This window comes from Ranitomeya imitator, chromosome 8 (genome assembly GCF_032444005.1).
Source record: "Ranitomeya imitator isolate aRanImi1 chromosome 8, aRanImi1.pri, whole genome shotgun sequence".
Lineage (NCBI taxonomy): Eukaryota > Metazoa > Chordata > Amphibia > Anura > Dendrobatidae > Ranitomeya > Ranitomeya imitator.
This window is the reverse complement of record NC_091289.1, coordinates 204339097-204358999: the sequence shown is the minus strand read 5'-3', so window position 1 is coordinate 204358999 and position 19903 is coordinate 204339097. Positions and strand designations below refer to the sequence as shown.

The 19903-nt window shown below is 45.2% G+C and overlaps 1 protein-coding gene across 2 annotated transcripts in view; it reads right to left on the bottom strand.

Moving 5' to 3' along the window:
* Positions 1-18520, bottom strand: part of EFCAB14 (EF-hand calcium binding domain 14) — a 69680-nt gene extending 51160 nt beyond the window's left edge. Inside the window, exon 1 of one of the 2 annotated variants that reach the window (XM_069735888.1) lies at positions 18213-18520. In XM_069735888.1, coding sequence (XP_069591989.1) covers positions 18213-18451 — 239 coding nt within the window. In that variant the 5' untranslated portion in view covers positions 18452-18520. The remainder of the gene's footprint in view (positions 1-18212) is intronic. The other variant, XM_069735887.1, reaches the window with a different exon arrangement.
* Between the last annotated feature and the right edge of the window lie 1383 nt (positions 18521-19903).

The window sequence follows — 19903 nt, the reverse complement described above, 5'->3', positions numbered from 1 at the left end:
GAGTAGAAATAACCAGTACCGACATCAATCAGTCCACCGGGACATGTAGCTTAGATATAACCAGTACCAACATCAATCAGTCCACCGGGACATGTAGAGTAGAAATAACCAGTACCAACATCAATCAGTCCACCGGGACATGTAGCTTAGATATAACCAGTACCAACATCAATCAGTCCACCGGGACATGTAGAGTAGAAATAACCAGTACCAACATCAATCAGTCCACCGGGACATGTAGAGTAGAAATAACCAGTACCAACATCAATCAGTCCACCGGGACATGTAGCTTAGGTATAACCAGTACCAACATCAATCAGTCCACCGGGACATGTAGAGTAGAAATAACCAGTACCAACATCAATCAGTCCACTAGCTTAGAAATAACCAGTACCAACATCAATCAGTCCACCGGGACATGTAGAGTAGAAATAACCAGTACCAACATCAATCAGTCCACCGGGACATGTAGCTTAGAAATAACCAGTACCAACATCAATCAGTCCACCGGGACATGTAGAGTAGAAATAACCAGTACCAACATCAATCAGTCCACCGGGACATGTAGAGTAGAAATAACCAGTACCGACATCAATCAGTCCACCGGGACATGTAGAGTAGAAATAACCAGTACCAACATCAATGAGTCCACCGGGACATGTAGCTTAGAAATAACCAGTACCAACATCAATCAGTCCACCGGGACATGTAGCTTAGAAATATCCAGTACCAACATCAATCAGTCCACCGGGACATGTAGCTTAGAAATAACCAGTACCGACATCAATCAGTCCACCGGGACATGTAGAGTAGAAATAACCAGTACCAACATCAATCAGTCCACCGGGACATATAGCTTAGAAATAACCAGTACCAACATCAATCAGTCCACTAGCTTAGAAATAACCAGTACCAACATCAATCAGTCCACCGGGACATGTAGAGTAGAAATAACCAGTACCAACATCAATCAGTCCACCGGGACATGTAGAGTAGAAATAACCAATACCGACATCAATCAGTCCACCGGGACATGTAGCTTAGATATAACCAGTACCAACATCAATCAGTCCACCGGGACATGTAGAGTAGAAATAACCAGTACCAACATCAATCAGTCCACCGGGACATGTAGCTTAGATATAACCAGTACCAACATCAATCAGTCCACCGGGACATGTAGAGTAGAAATAACCAGTACCAACATCAATCAGTCCACCGGGACATGTAGAGTAGAAATAACCAGTACCAACATCAATCAGTCCACCGGGACATGTAGCTTAGGTATAACCAGTACCAACATCAATCAGTCCACCGGGACATGTAGAGTAGAAATAACCAGTACCAACATCAATCAGTCCACCGGGACATGTAGCTTAGAAATAACCAGTACCAACATCAATCAGTCCACCGGGACATGTAGAGTAGAAATAACCAGTACCAACATCAATCAGTCCACCGGGACATGTAGAGTAGAAATAACCAGTACCAACATCAATCAGTCCACCGGGACATGTAGCTTAGAAATAACCAGTACTAACATCAATCAGTCCACCGGGACATGTAGCTTAGAAATATCCAGTACCAACATCAATCAGTCCACCGGGACATGTAGCTTAGAAATAACCAGTACCGACATCAACCAGTCCACCGGGACATGTAGAGTAGAAATAACCAGTACCAACATCAATCAGTCCACCGGGACATATAGCTTAGAAATAACCAGTACCAACATCAATCAGTCCACTAGCTTAGAAATAACCAGTACCAACATCAATCAGTCCACCGGGACATGTAGAGTAGAAATAACCAGTACCAACATCAATCAGTCCACCGGGACATGTAGCTTAGATATAACCAGTACCAACATCAATGAGTCCACCGGGACATGTAGCTTAGAAATAACCAGTACCAACATCAATCAGTCCACCGGGACATGTAGCTTAGAAATATCCAGTACCAACATCAATCAGTCCACCGGGACATGTAGCTTAGAAATAACCAGTACCGACATCAATCAGTCCACCGGGACATGTAGAGTAGAAATAACCAGTACCAACATCAATCAGTCCACCGGGACATATAGCTTAGAAATAACCAGTACCAACATCAATCAGTCCACTAGCTTAGAAATAACCAGTACCAACATCAATCAGTCCACCGGGACATGTAGAGTAGAAATAACCAGTACCAACATCAATCAGTCCACCGGGACATGTAGAGTAGAAATAACCAGTACCGACATCAATCAGTCCACCGGGACATGTAGCTTAGATATAACCAGTACCAACATCAATCAGTCCACCGGGACATGTAGAGTAGAAATAACCAGTACCAACATCAATCAGTCCACCGGGACATGTAGCTTAGATATAACCAGTACCAACATCAATCAGTCCACCGGGACATGTAGAGTAGAAATAACCAGTACCAACATCAATCAGTCCACCGGGACATGTAGAGTAGAAATAACCAGTACCAACATCAATCAGTCCACCGGGACATGTAGCTTAGGTATAACCAGTACCAACATCAATCAGTCCACCGGGACATGTAGAGTAGAAATAACCAGTACCAACATCAATCAGTCCACTAGCTTAGAAATAACCAGTACCAACATCAATCAGTCCACCGGGACATGTAGAGTAGAAATAACCAGTACCAACATCAATCAGTCCACCGGGACATGTAGCTTAGAAATAACCAGTACCAACATCAATCAGTCCACCGGGACATGTAGAGTAGAAATAACCAGTACCAACATCAATCAGTCCACCGGGACATGTAGCTTAGAAATAACCAGTACCAACATCAATCAGTCCACCGGGACATGTAGCTTAGATATAACCAGTACCAACATCAATCAGTCCACCGGGACATGTAGCTTAGAAATAACCAGTACCAACATCAATCAGTCCACTAGCTTAGAAATAACCAGTACCAACATCAATCAGTCCACCGGGACATGTAGAGTAGAAATAACCAGTACCAACATCAATCAGTCCACCGGGACATGTAGCTTAGAAATAACCAGTACCAACATCAATCAGTCCACCGGGACATGTAGAGTAGAAATAACCAGTACCAACATCAATCAGTCCACCGGGACATGTAGCTTAGAAATAACCAGTACCAACATCAATCAGTCCACTAGCTTAGAAATAACCAGTACCAACATCAATCAGTCCACCGGGACATGTAGAGTAGAAATAACCAGTACCAACATCAATCAGTCCACCGGGACATGTAGAGTAGAAATAACCAGTACCGACATCAATCAGTCCTCCGGGACATGTAGCTTAGATATAACCAGTACCAACATTAATCAGTCCACCGGGACATGTAGAGTAGAAATAACCAGTACCAACAATCAATCAGTCCACCGGGACATGTAGCTTAGATATAACCAGTACCAACATCAATCAGTCCACCGGGACATGTAGAGTAGAAACAACCAGCACCAACATCAATCAGTCCACCGGGACATGTAGAGTAGAAATAACCAGTACCAACATCAATCAGTCCACCGGGACATGTAGCTTAGATATAACCAGTACCAACATCAATCAGTCCACCGGGACATGTAGAGTAGAAATAACCAGTACCAACATCAATCAGTCCACCGGGACATGTAGAGTAGAAATAACCAGTACCAACATCAATCAGTCCACCGGGACATGTAGCTTAGGTATAACCAGTACCAACATCAATCAGTCCACCGGGACATGTAGAGTAGAAATAACCAGTACCAACATCAATCAGTCCACCGGGACATGTAGCTTAGAAATAACCAGTACCAACATCAATCAGTCCACCGGGACATGTAGAGTAGAAATAACCAGTACCAACATCAATCAGTCCACCGGGACATGTAGAGTCGAAATAACCAGTACCAACATCAATCAGTCCACCGGGACATGTAGCTTAGAAATAACCAGTACTAACATCAATCAGTCCACCGGGACATGTAGCTTAGAAATATCCAGTACCAACATCAATCAGTCCACCGGGACATGTAGCTTAGAAATAACCAGTACCGACATCAATCAGTCCACCGGGACATGTAGAGTAGAAATAACCAGTACCAACATCAATCAGTCCACCGGGACATATAGCTTAGAAATAACCAGTACCAACATCAATCAGTCCACTAGCTTAGAAATAACCAGTACCAACATCAATCAGTCCACCGGGACATGTAGAGTAGAAATAACCAGTACCAACATCAATCAGTCCACCGGGACATGTAGCTTAGAAATAACCAGTACCAACATCAATCAGTCCACTAGCTTAGAAATAACCAGTACCAACATCAATCAGTCCACCGGGACATGTAGAGTAGAAATAACCAGTACCAACATCAATCAGTCCACCGGGACATGTAGCTTAGAAATAACCAGTACCAACATCAATCAGTCCACCGGGACATGTAGAGTAGAAATAACCAGTACCAACATCAATCAGTCCACCGGGACATGTAGAGTAGAAATAACCAGTACCGACATCAATCAGTCCTCCGGGACATGTAGCTTAGATATAACCAGTACCAACATTAATCAGTCCACCGGGACATGTAGAGTAGAAATAACCAGTACCAACATCAATCAGTCCACCGGGACATGTAGCTTAGAAATAACCAGTACCAACATCAATCAGTCCACTAGCTTAGAAATAACCAGTACCAACATCAATCAGTCCACCGGGACATATAGCTTAGATATAACCAGTACCAACATCAATCAGTCCACCGGTACATGTAGAGTAGAAATAACCAGTACCAACATCAATCAGTCCACCGGGACATGTAGCTTAGATATAACCAGTACCAACATCAATCAGACCACCGGGACATGTAGCTTAGATATAACCAGTACCAACATCAATCAGTCCACCGGGACATGTAGCTTAGCTATAACCAGTACCAACATCAATCAGTCCACTGGGACATATAGCTTAGAAATAACCAGTACCAACATCAATCAGTCCACCGGGACATGTAGAGTAGAAATAACCAGTGCCAACATCAATCAGTCCACCGGGACATGTAGCTTAGAATTATCCAGTACCAACATCAATCAGTCCACCGGGACATGTAGCTTAGAAATAACCAGTACCAACATCAATCAGTCCACTGGGACATGTAGCTTAGAATTATCCAGAACCAACATCAATCAGTCCACCGGGACATGTAGCTTAGATATAACCAGTACCAACATCAATCAGTCCACCGGGACATATAGCTTAGAAATAACCAGTACCAACATCAATCAGTCCACCGGGACATGTAGCTTAGATATAACCAGTACCAACATCAATCAGTCCACCGGGACATGTAGCTTAGAAATAACAGTACCAACATCAATCAGTCCACCGGGACATGTAGCTTAGAATTATCCAGTACCAACATCAATCAGTCCACCGGGACATGTAGCTTAGAATTATCCAGTACCAACATCAATCAGTCCACCGGGACATGTAGCTTAGATATAACCAGTACCGACATCAATCAGTCCACCAGGACATGTAGCTTAGAAATAACCAGTACCAACATCAATCAGTCCACCGGGACATGTAGCTTAGAAATAACCAGTACCAACATCAATCAGTCCACCGGGACATGTAGCTTAGATATAATCAGTACCAACATCAATCAGACCACCGGGACATGTAGCTTAGATATAACCAGTACCAACATCAATCAGTCCACCGGGACATGTAGCTTAGATATAACCAGTACCAACATCAATCAGTCCACCGGGACATATAGCTTAGATATAACCAGTACCAACATCAATCAGTCCACCGGGACATGTAGCTTAGAAATAACCAGTACCAACATCAATCAGTCCACCGGGACATGTAGAGTAGAAATAACCAGTACCAACATCAATCAGTCCACCGGGACATGTAGCTTAGAATTATCCAGTACCAACATCAATCAGTCCACCGGAACATGTAGCTTAGAAATAACCAGTACCAACATCAATCAGTCCACCGGGACATGTAGCTTAGAATTATCCAGTACCAACATCAATCAGTCCACCGGGACATGTAGCTTAGAATTATCCAGTACCAACATCAATCAGTCCACCGGGACATGTAGCTTAGATATAACCAGTACCAACATCAATCAGTCCACCGGGACATGTAGCTTAGATATAACCAGTACCAACATCAATCAGTCCACCGGGACATGTAGCTTAGATACTAGGAGTTAGTCATACCGGTAACGGTATTTCCAGGAGTCCATCATGACAGCACCACAGGAGGTTGCTCTTCATATCCTTGATAGGGACAGGAACACAGAAGAGGTTAAATAGCCCCTCCCCACCTCCACCCCTCAGTGATTTTACAAAGTACCACATTAGGATGGATACAACACAATTTTATTGAACTTCCTCTCTACATGTTCATATCACATATCAGACAAGAGTTCAAGGGGGGGCAAATAATGGGTGCTGTCATGATGGACTCCTGGAAATACCGTTACCGGTATGACTAACTCCTAGTTTCCAGGTCGTCCACATGACAGCACCACAGGAGAAATACCAAATAACTCCTTTTAGGGCGGGATTACAGCTTGGAGGACTCTTCTCCCAAAGCTAGTCTGCTGCTTTGAGAGAACGTCCAGCTTGTAGTGCTTGCAAAAGGTATTTGAGCTAGACCAAGTTGCCGCCCGACAAATTTGGTCCATGGATGCACCCGCACTCTCTGCCCATGAAGCAGATACTGCTCTCAGTGAGTGGGCTTTTAGGTGATCTGGAGGAGATTCACCGGCTGAAATATACGCAGCGCAAATGGTAGATTTGATCCATCTAGCCAGAGTCGCTTTTGAGGCTTTTTTGCCTCTATTCTTCCCAGACATCTGGATAAAGAGGTTTGAGTCAATTCTCCAGCTGTCTGTAAGTTTTAGATACTGCAATACTGTTCTCTTAACATCCAGGGAATGAAGAGAACGTTCTTTTTCGTTATTGTAGTTCTGGCAGAACGTAGGCAAAATTATTTCCTGGTTTCTGTGAAAGTCCGTCACAACTTTTGGAAGAAATGAAGGATCCAACTTTAAAACGATGCAATCTTCCTGTATCTTTAAGTAAGGATCTGTTATGGACAGGGCTTGAATTTCGCCTATTCGCCTTGCTGTCGTTATTGCGACGAGGAAAACAGTCTTGAATGTCACAGATTTCAGGTCTGCCTGATCAAGTGGCTCGTATGGAGCTTTCCGTAGCTCATTTAGTACCAAAGTGAGGTTCCATGAGGGTACTGAACTTCGTATTGTTGGTCTAATACGTTGTGTAGCTTTGATGTATCTCATTATCCAGGGATGATTCGCTAGTGGATAGTCATAAAAGGCAGTTAAAGCTGAGATTTGTACCTTTAGCGTACTAGGTCTCAGGCCCATATCAAAACCTGTTTGGAGAAAATTTAATATTTGAGGAATATCTGGTTGTTGGAGAACGGATATTGGAGTATTGGTCTGTGCACAAAATTTTTTCCAAATCTTCTGGTATATAGCCGAGGTCACCGGCTTTCTACTTTTTTTCATAGTTGAGATAACTGACTCAGACAGTCCCTTTGATCTCAAGATCTCCCTTTCAAGATCCATGCTGAGAGTTGTAGCATCTTTAGATTTTGATGGACCAATGGTCCCTGTATTAGAAGATCCCGTCTCAGTGGTAGTAACACTGGGTCTTCCACCGCCATCCACTTCAGCAGAGGAAACCAGCTCCTCTTGGGCCAATATGGCACTATTAGGATCACTACCGCTAGACTTTCCTGGATTTTCCTCAGAACTCTGGGAATTAGGGCTAGTGGCGGGAACGCGTATGCGAGTTCCATGTCCCAATGTTGAGCCAATGCATCTATGCCAGTTGGATTGTCTCTTGGATTTAGCGAAAAGAATTCTTTCGTTTTTGTATTGCTCCTCGAGGCGAATAAGTCTATTTGTGGGGTGCCCCACTGTTGCTACAGAGGTAGCCGCTATATTCGTCTTCATAATGGCGGCTGACGATTCCCAGGCTTTCTTAAGAAGATCTTCTGACCTCTTATCCATTGGGTCTTTTAACCCTGACGAGTCCTCAAAGGGAATAGCCGTTTTCCTTGTGACTTTGGCCACAGGAATGTCGATCTTTGGAACCGACTCCCAGACTTTAGTTTCTTCTGGGTCGAAGGGAAGACGGTATTTGAAGTCTCTCGGGACTACTAATTTTTTTTCCCACATCTTCCCACTCTTCCATTATCATTGCAGTTATGTGATTGTTGACCGGGAAAACTCTATTCCTGCGAGTTCTCAGGCCCCCAAACATCTCGTCCTGAACTGATAAAGGCTCAGACGAGTCTTCTATTTTCATAGTGCTTCTTACTGCTTTTAGCAGTATATCCGTATTTTCGGATGAGAACAAGTATTTCTTTCGTTCTTCTGGAAGCACAGTAAATGTATTGTCCTCTTCATCCGAGCCGGGATCGGAATAACCTGAGACCTCTCCTTCCTCGGAACTCGCATCTATATCCCATCTAGGCCTTTTAGGCCGCGGAGACTGGGGTGGCACCATTGTAGACACTGTAGCTTGGACTTCGTCTCTAATCATGGATTTGATATTATCCAACAGCGAAGCCTGTTCATCTTTAAGAAGTTTAGCGATGCATTTTTCGCATAATTTCTTCTTATATCCCTCTGGGAGTTTGGTGGTGCACAATGGGCATCTCATAGTCCTTTTTTTAGTAGCTGACCTCTCGGGAATGTCCTTATCCTGAAAACGTAAAGGAGATCCCTGTAGCTACGGAACTAAAGTTCTGCAATGCATCCCATACCACGTACTACTCACATGGTCCGTGGCTAGCTCTAAGGATTGGACGTCTGGGCGAGTAGCACCTTCCATCTTCCTGGGTCAAATGTGCTGTCAGATGTCAGTCATTAAGTAGTCAATCTTACCCAGCTTCAAGACATCTGATTCGTCCTCCTTCCGAGCTCAGCTGCTGGCCTACACGGTGATTTCAGGTCCCCAGCTGTACTGCGCATGCGTCATCTGGAACGCACGCCGACCAGCCTGGGACCTTCCTGGCGCATAGTCCGGATGCTGTTCCGGTCTTCATTCTCCCCCCCCCGGCCTTCCCGCAGCTACCCGGCGCCCGGAAACGCTGCCGACCCCGGGAATCCGGCCACGCCCCCCGGAAGTAGTCACTCGACCGGAGCGCCGGACCGGAAGTCCCGGGTACAGCGCCAGCACCGGCCGCACGTGGAGCCTGAGGGGAGCGCTCAGCACCGCCGCCGCAGCTGCTGTCTCAGAGCCCCTTGTAAGGGGTTGAGGCAGACTTATGGGGAGCACACAGCTCTACCCGGTCGCGGAGGGACCTCCGTCGGTATCCTGCGACCTCCGGATCCTCGCGGCCAGAGCCCCCTCCAGGAGGATGGGACCGCACACGGGAGCTCCTGCTCGACCGAGACCTGATTTCTCATCAGGTAAAATCTTGATCTTCCTGGAGATCTCTCTCCTGCGTCCGTCCCTGATAGGGACAGGAAAACACTGAGGGGTGGAGGTGGGGAGGGGCTATTTAACCTCTTCTGTGTTCCTGTCCCTATCAAGGATATGAAGAGCAACCTCCTGTGGTGCTGTCATGTGGACGACCTGGAAATAACCAGTACCGACATCAATCAGTCCACCGGGACATGTAGAGTAGAAATAACCAGTACCAACATCAATCAGTCCACCGGGACATGTAGAGTAGAAATAACCAGTACCAACATCAATCAGTCCACCGGGACATGTAGCTTAGAAATAACCAGTACCGACATCAATCAGTCCACCGGGACATGTAGAGTAGAAATAACCAGTACCAACATCAATCAGTCCACCGGGACATATAGCTTAGAAATAACCAGTACCAACATCAATCAGTCCACTAGCTTAGAAATAACCAGTACCAACATCAATCAGTCCACCGGGACATGTAGAGTAGAAATAACCAGTACCAACATCAATCAGTCCACCGGGACATGTAGAGTAGAAATAACCAGTACCGACATCAATCAGTCCACCGGGACATGTAGCTTAGATATAACCAGTACCAACATCAATCAGTCCACCGGGACATGTAGAGTAGAAATAACCAGTACCAACATCAATCAGTCCACCGGGACATGTAGCTTAGATATAACCAGTACCAACATCAATCAGTCCACCGGGACATGTAGAGTAGAAATAACCAGTACCAACATCAATCAGTCCACCGGGACATGTAGAGTAGAAATAACCAGTACCAACATCAATCAGTCCACCGGGACATGTAGCTTAGGTATAACCAGTACCAACATCAATCAGTCCACCGGGACATGTAGAGTAGAAATAACCAGTACCAACATCAATCAGTCCACTAGCTTAGAAATAACCAGTACCAACATCAATCAGTCCACCGGGACATGTAGAGTAGAAATAACCAGTACCAACATCAATCAGTCCACCGGGACATGTAGCTTAGAAATAACCAGTACCAACATCAATCAGTCCACCGGGACATGTAGAGTAGAAATAACCAGTACCAACATCAATCAGTCCACCGGGACATGTAGCTTAGAAATAACCAGTACCAACATCAATCAGTCCACCGGGACATGTAGCTTAGATATAACCAGTACCAACATCAATCAGTCCACCGGGACATGTAGAGTAGAAATAACCAGTACCAACATCAATCAGTCCACCGGGACATGTAGAGTAGAAATAACCAGTACCAACATCAATCAGTCCACCGGGACATGTAGCTTAGAAATAACCAGTACTAACATCAATCAGTCCACCGGGACATGTAGAGTAGAAATAACCAGTACCAACATCAATCAGTCCACCGGGACACATAGCTTAGAAATAACCAGTACCAACATCAATCAGTCCACTAGCTTAGAAATAACCAGTACCAACATCAATCAGTCCACCGGGACATGTAGAGTAGAAATAACCAGTACCAACATCAATCAGTCCACCGGGACATGTAGCTTAGAAATAACCAGTACCAACATCAATCAGTCCACTAGCTTAGAAATAACCAGTACCAACATCAATCAGTCCACCGGGACATGTAGAGTAGAAATAACCAGTACCAACATCAATCAGTCCACCGGGACATGTAGAGTAGAAATAACCAGTACCGACATCAATCAGTCCTCCGGGACATGTAGCTTAGATATAACCAGTACCAACATTAATCAGTCCACCGGGACATGTAGAGTAGAAATAACCAGTACCAACAATCAATCAGTCCACCGGGACATGTAGCTTAGATATAACCAGTACCAACATCAATCAGTCCACCGGGACATGTAGAGTAGAAACAACCAGCACCAACATCAATCAGTCCACCGGGACATGTAGAGTAGAAATAACCAGTACCAACATCAATCAGTCCACCGGGACATGTAGCTTAGATATAACCAGTACCAACATCAATCAGTCCACCGGGACATGTAGAGTAGAAATAACCAGTACCAACATCAATCAGTCCACCGGGACATGTAGAGTAGAAATAACCAGTACCAACATCAATCAGTCCACCGGGACATGTAGCTTAGGTATAACCAGTACCAACATCAATCAGTCCACCGGGACATGTAGAGTAGAAATAACCAGTACCAACATCAATCAGTCCACCGGGACATGTAGCTTAGAAATAACCAGTACCAACATCAATCAGTCCACCGGGACATGTAGAGTAGAAATAACCAGTACCAACATCAATCAGTCCACCGGGACATGTAGAGTCGAAATAACCAGTACCAACATCAATCAGTCCACCGGGACATGTAGCTTAGAAATAACCAGTACTAACATCAATCAGTCCACCGGGACATGTAGCTTAGAAATATCCAGTACCAACATCAATCAGTCCACCGGGACATGTAGCTTAGAAATAACCAGTACCGACATCAATCAGTCCACCGGGACATGTAGAGTAGAAATAACCAGTACCAACATCAATCAGTCCACCGGGACATATAGCTTAGAAATAACCAGTACCAACATCAATCAGTCCACTAGCTTAGAAATAACCAGTACCAACATCAATCAGTCCACCGGGACATGTAGAGTAGAAATAACCAGTACCAACATCAATCAGTCCACCGGGACATGTAGCTTAGAAATAACCAGTACCAACATCAATCAGTCCACTAGCTTAGAAATAACCAGTACCAACATCAATCAGTCCACCGGGACATGTAGAGTAGAAATAACCAGTACCAACATCAATCAGTCCACCGGGACATGTAGCTTAGAAATAACCAGTACCAACATCAATCAGTCCACCGGGACATGTAGAGTAGAAATAACCAGTACCAACATCAATCAGTCCACCGGGACATGTAGAGTAGAAATAACCAGTACCGACATCAATCAGTCCTCCGGGACATGTAGCTTAGATATAACCAGTACCAACATTAATCAGTCCACCGGGACATGTAGAGTAGAAATAACCAGTACCAACATCAATCAGTCCACCGGGACATGTAGCTTAGAAATAACCAGTACCAACATCAATCAGTCCACTAGCTTAGAAATAACCAGTACCAACATCAATCAGTCCACCGGGACATGTAGAGTAGAAATAACCAGTACCAACATCAATCAGTCCACCGGGACATGTAGAGTAGAAATAACCAGTACCAACATCAATCAGTCCACTGGAACATGTAGCTTAGAAATAACCAGTACCAACATCAATCAGTCCACTAGCTTAGAAATAACCAGTACCAACATCAATCAGTCCACCGGGACATGTAGCTTAGAAATAACCAGTACCAACATCAATCAGTCCACCGGGACATGTAGAGTAGAAATAACCAGTACCAACATCAATCAGTCCACTAGCTTAGAAATAACCAGTACCAACATCAATCAGTCCACCGGGACATGTAGAGTAGAAATAACCAGTACCAACATCAATCAGTCCACTAGCTTAGAAATAACCAGTACCAACATCAATCAGTCCACCGGGACATGTAGAGTAGAAATAACCAGTACCAACATCAATCAGTCCACCGGGACATGTAGCTTAGAAATAACCAGTACCAACATCAATCAGTCCACTAGCTTAGAAATAACCAGTACCAACATCAATCAGTCCACCGGGACATGTAGAGTAGAAATAACCAGTACCAACATCAATCAGTCCACCGGGACATGTAGCTTAGAAATAACCAGTACCAACATCAATCAGTCCACCGGGACATGTAGAGTAGAAATAACCAGTACCAACATCAATCAGTCCACCGGGACATGTAGAGTAGAAATAACCAGTACCGACATCAATCAGTCCTCCGGGACATGTAGCTTAGATATAACCAGTACCAACATTAATCAGTCCACCGGGACATGTAGAGTAGAAATAACCAGTACCAACAATCAATCAGTCCACCGGGACATGTAGCTTAGATATAACCAGTACCAACATCAATCAGTCCACCGGGACATGTAGAGTAGAAACAACCAGCACCAACATCAATCAGTCCACCGGGACATGTAGAGTAGAAATAACCAGTACCAACATCAATCAGTCCACCGGGACATGTAGCTTAGATATAACCAGTACCAACATCAATCAGTCCACCGGGACATGTAGAGTAGAAATAACCAGTACCAACATCAATCAGTCCACCGGGACATGTAGAGTAGAAATAACCAGTACCAACATCAATCAGTCCACCGGGACATGTAGCTTAGGTATAACCAGTACCAACATCAATCAGTCCACCGGGACATGTAGAGTAGAAATAACCAGTACCAACATCAATCAGTCCACTAGCTTAGAAATAACCAGTACCAACATCAATCAGTCCACCGGGACATGTAGAGTAGAAATAACCAGTACCAACATCAATCAGTCCACCGGGACATGTAGCTTAGAAATAACCAGTACCAACATCAATCAGTCCACCGGGACATGTAGAGTAGAAATAACCAGTACCAACATCAATCAGTCCACCGGGACATGTAGAGTCGAAATAACCAGTACCAACATCAATCAGTCCACCGGGACATGTAGCTTAGAAATAACCAGTACTAACATCAATCAGTCCACCGGGACATGTAGCTTAGAAATATCCAGTACCAACATCAATCAGTCCACCGGGACATGTAGCTTAGAAATAACCAGTACCGACATCAATCAGTCCACCGGGACATGTAGAGTAGAAATAACCAGTACCAACATCAATCAGTCCACCGGGACATATAGCTTAGAAATAACCAGTACCAACATCAATCAGTCCACTAGCTTAGAAATAACCAGTACCAACATCAATCAGTCCACCGGGACATGTAGAGTAGAAATAACCAGTACCAACATCAATCAGTCCACCGGGACATGTAGCTTAGAAATAACCAGTACCAACATCAATCAGTCCACTAGCTTAGAAATAACCAGTACCAACATCAATCAGTCCACCGGGACATGTAGAGTAGAAATAACCAGTACCAACATCAATCAGTCCACCGGGACATGTAGCTTAGAAATAACCAGTACCAACATCAATCAGTCCACCGGGACATGTAGAGTAGAAATAACCAGTACCAACATCAATCAGTCCACTAGCTTAGAAATAACCAGTACCAACATCAATCAGTCCACCGGGACATGTAGAGTAGAAATAACCAGTACCAACATCAATCAGTCCACCGGGACATGTAGAGTAGAAATAACCAGTACCAACATCAATCAGTCCACTGGAACATGTAGCTTAGAAATAACCAGTACCAACATCAATCAGTCCACTAGCTTAGAAATAACCAGTACCAACATCAATCAGTCCACCGGGACATGTAGCTTAGAAATAACCAGTACCAACATCAATCAGTCCACCGGGACATGTAGAGTAGAAATAACCAGTACCAACATCAATCAGTCCACTAGCTTAGAAATAACCAGTACCAACATCAATCAGTCCACCGGGACATGTAGAGTAGAAATAACCAGTACCAACATCAATCAGTCCACTAGCTTAGAAATAACCAGTACCAACATCAATCAGTCCACCGGGACATGTAGAGTAGAAATAACCAGTACCAACATCAATCAGTCCACCGGGACATATAGCTTAGAATTAACCAGTACCAACATCAATCAGTCCACCGGGACATGTAGCTTAGATATAACCAGTACCAACATCAATCAGTCCACCGGGACATATAGCTTAGAATTAACCAGTACCAACATCAATCAGTCCACCGGGACATGTAGCTTAGATATAACCAGTACCAACATCAATCAGTCCACTGGGACATATAGCTTAGAAATAACCAGTACCAACATCAATCAGTCCACCGGGACATGTAGCTTAGAAATAACCAGTACCGACATCAATCAGTCCACCGGGACATGTAGAGTAGAAATAACCAGTACCAACATCAATCAGTCCACCGGGACATATAGCTTAGAAATAACCAGTACCAACATCAATCAGTCCACTAGCTTAGAAATAACCAGTACCAACATCAATCAGTCCACCGGGACATGTAGAGTAGAAATAACCAGTACCAACATCAATCAGTCCACCGGGACATGTAGCTTAGAAATAACCAGTACCAACATCAATCAGTCCACCGGGACATGTAGAGTAGAAATAACCAGTACCAACATCAATCAGTCCACCGGGACATGTAGAGTAGAAATAACCAGTACCGACATCAATCAGTCCACCGGGACATGTAGCTTAGATATAACCAGTACCAACATCAATCAGTCCACCGGGACATGTAGCTTAGATATAACCAGTACCAACATCAATCAGTCCACCGGGACATGTAGAGTAGAAATAACCAGTACCAACATCAATCAGTCCACCGGGACATGTAGAGTAGAAATAACCAGTACCAACATCAATGAGTCCACCGGGACATGTAGCTTAGAAATAACCAGTACCAACATCAATCAGTCCACCGGGACATGTAGCTTAGAAATATCCAGTACCAACATCAATCAGTCCACCGGGACATGTAGCTTAGAAATAACCAGTACCGACATCAATCAGTCCACCGGGACATGTAGCTTAGAAATATCCAGTACCAACATCAATCAGTCCACCGGGACATGTAGCTTAGAAATATCCAGTACCGACATCAATCAGTCCACCGGGACATGTAGAGTAGAAATAACCAGTACCAACATCATTCAGTCCACCGGGACATGTAGCTTAGAAATAACCAGTACCGACATCAATCAGTCCACCGGGACATGTAGCTTAGAAATATCCAGTACCAACATCAATCAGTCCACCGGGACATGTAGCTTAGAAATATCCAGTACCGACATCAATCAGTCCACCGGGACATGTAGAGTAGAAATAACCAGTACCGACATCAATCAGTCCACCGGGACATGTAGCTTAGAAATAACCAGTACCGACATCAATCAGTCCACCGGGACATGTAGCTTAGAAATAACCAGTACCGACATCAATCAGTCCACCGGGACATGTAGCTTAGAAATATCCAGTACCAACATCAATCAGTCCACCGGGACATGTAGCTTAGAAATATCCAGTACCGACATCAATCAGTCCACCGGGACATGTAGAGTAGAAATAACCAGTACCGACATCAATCAGTCCACCGGGACATGTAGAGTAGAAATAACCAGTACCAACATCAATGAGTCCACCGGGACATGTAGCTTAGAAATATCCAGTACCAACATCAATCAGTCCACCGGGACATGTAGCTTAGAAATATCCAGTACCGACATCAATCAGTCCACCGGGACATGTAGAGTAGAAATAACCAGTACCAACATCAATCAGTCCACCGGGACATGTAGCTTAGAAATATCCAGTACCAACATCAATCAGTCCACCGGGACATGTAGCTTAGAAATAACCAGTACCGACATCAATCAGTCCACCGGGACATGTAGCTTAGAAATATCCAGTACCAACATCAATCAGTCCACCGGGACATGTAGCTTAGAAATATCCAGTACCGACATCAATCAGTCCACCGGGACATGTAGAGTAGAAATAACCAGTACCAACATCAATCAGTCCACCGGGACATGTAGCTTAGAAATATCCAGTACCGACATCAATCAGTCCACCGGGACATGTAGAGTAGAAATAACCAGTACCAACATCAATCAGTCCACCGGGACATATAGCTTAGAAATAACCAGTACCAACATCAATCAGTCCACTAGCTTAGAAATAACCAGTACCAACATCAATCAGTCCACCGGGACATGTAGAGTAGAAATAACCAGTACCAACATCAATCAGTCCACCGGGACATGTAGAGTAGAAATAACCAGTACCGACATCAATCAGTCCACCGGGACATGTAGCTTAGATATAACCAGTACCAACATCAATCAGTCCACCGGGACATGTAGAGTAGAAATAACCAGTACCAACATCAATCAGTCCACCGGGACATGTAGAGTAGAAATAACCAGTACCAACATCAATCAGTCCACCGGGACATGTAGCTTAGGTATAACCAGTACCAACATCAATCAGTCCACCGGGACATGTAGAGTAGAAATAACCAGTACCAACATCAATCAGTCCACCGGGACATGTAGCTTAGAAATAACCAGTACCAACATCAATCAGTCCACCGGGACATGTAGCTTAGAAATAACCAGTACCAACATCAATCAGTCCACCGGGACATGTAGCTTAGAAATAACCAGTACCAACATCAATCAGTCCACCGGGACATGTAGCTTAGAAATAACCAGTACCAACATCAATCAGTCCACCGGGACATGTAGCTTAGAAATAACCAGTACCAACATCAATCAGTCCACCGGGACATGTAGAGTAGAATTATCCAGTCCTCTACAGTTGATGAAGGATTCTGGAGTTCTGATCACCCTCGGAGTCGTCCTTTTACGCCCGGTATTTCTCGGCTTTAGTCTCCACACTTCCATGTACCTCATTTGGATCTATGAAGACGTTTGAAGCAGATATTATTATTATTTATTGATTATAGATAATGGGGTGTAATAAAATATGATGGAACGTCTGATGCAGTTTGTTTGTAATTAATGTGATAAAAGAACAAATTGTTTGATCTTGTTGGAAGTAACATGTGGACTTTGTAGTGATCTCCCTCCACCTGGACGCGGCCAGCAGAGTCTGTGTGAACGTCTCCCGGGAGGACCGCGCTGCATTAAGCTCCGGTCACCTCCTGCCCCCCGCAGGCCCCGCCGCCCGTCAGCCGCACTGTACCGACCTCCCGCAGCGGGCGCGCCCCTCCCCCAGGGCAGAGAACTCGTCCTCCTCCGTGTAGGTGTCGGAGTCTGAGGCCGGGGGCTCGGTGCGCAGCAGCCGGTGGCCGGAACCTTTCTTAGCCTTCTTCCTCCCGCCGTCTCCGGCCAGCCCGATCAAGGCGTTCAGCTCCTTGCGCTTCTTCATCTTCTTGTTCGCTGCAGGGGCGGCCGGAATCCCGGCGGACAGAGCGCCGGAGCCCATGGACCAGGCCGAGCCCTCACTGCGAGCGCGTCTCACATCCGGGATCCGGGCTGCAGCGCAACGTCACTGCGGGGGCGGGGTCTTCACCGTTACATCACTCCGGAGGCGGGGTCTTCACCCTTACATCACTCCGGGGGCGGGGATAAATATGTGCGTCACAATGGAGGCGGGGCTAGTGATACGTGGTTAGTTTTAGTACTAGATGATGGCCCGAGCCTAAGCGTACCGTCACACAGTGGCACTTTGATCGCTACGACGGCACGATCCGTGATGTTCCAGCGATATCGTTACGATCTCGCTGTGTCTGACACGCTCCTGCGATCAGGGACCCCGCTGAGAATCGTACGTCGTAGCAGATCGTTTGAAACTTTATTTCGTCGCTGGATCTCCCGCTGACATTGCTGAATCGGCGTGTGTGACACCGATTCAGCGATGTCTTCACTGGTAACCAGGGTAAACATCGGGTTACTAAGCGCAGAGCCGCACTTAGTAACCCAATGTTTACCATGGTTACCAGCGTAAACGTAAAAAAACAAAGAGTACATACTTACCTTCCGTGTCTGTCTCCGGCGCTCTGCTTCTCTGCACTCCTCCTGCATCCTGTGTCCAGCGCCGGCCAGCCAGAAAGCAGAGCGGTGACGTCACAGCTGTGCGGCGCTGACAGTGCAGAGGAGAGCACAGCGCCAGAGGACAGACACGGAATGTAAGTATGTACTGTCTGGTTTTTTTTTTATGTTTACGCTGATAAGCAGGGTAAACATCGGGTTACTAAGCGCGGCCCTGCACTTAGTAACCCAATGTTTACCCTGGTTACCCGGGGACTTCGGGATCGTTGGTCGCTGGAGAGCGGTCTGTGTGACAGCTCTCCAGCGACCAAACAGCGACGCTACATCGATCGACATCGTTGTCGTATCGCTGCAGCGTCGTTTCAGTGTGACGGTACCCTAGGGAATCAATATCACCATTACACACTGAACGGGAAACCACTGGGTAAATCTGACAGGGAGAAGGACTTGGGGATCCTAGTTAATGATAAACTTACCTGGAGCAGCCAGTGCCAGGCAGCAGCTGCCAAGGCAAACAGGATCATGGGGTGCATTAAAAGAGGTATGGATACACATGATGAGAGCATTATACTGCCTCTGTACAAATCCCTAGTTAGACCGTACATGGAGTACTGTGTCCAGTTTTGGGCACCGGTGCTCAGGAAGGATATAATGGAACTAGAGAGAGTACAAAGGAGGGCAACAAAATTAATAAAGGGGATGGGAGAACTACAATACCCAGATAGATTAGCGAAATTAGGATTATTTAGTCTAGAAAAAAGACGACTGAGGGGCGATCTAATAACCATGTATAAGTATATAAGGGGACAATACAAATATCTCGCTGAGGATCTGTTTATACCAAGGAAGGTGACGGGCACAAGGGGGCATTCTTTGCGTCTGGAGG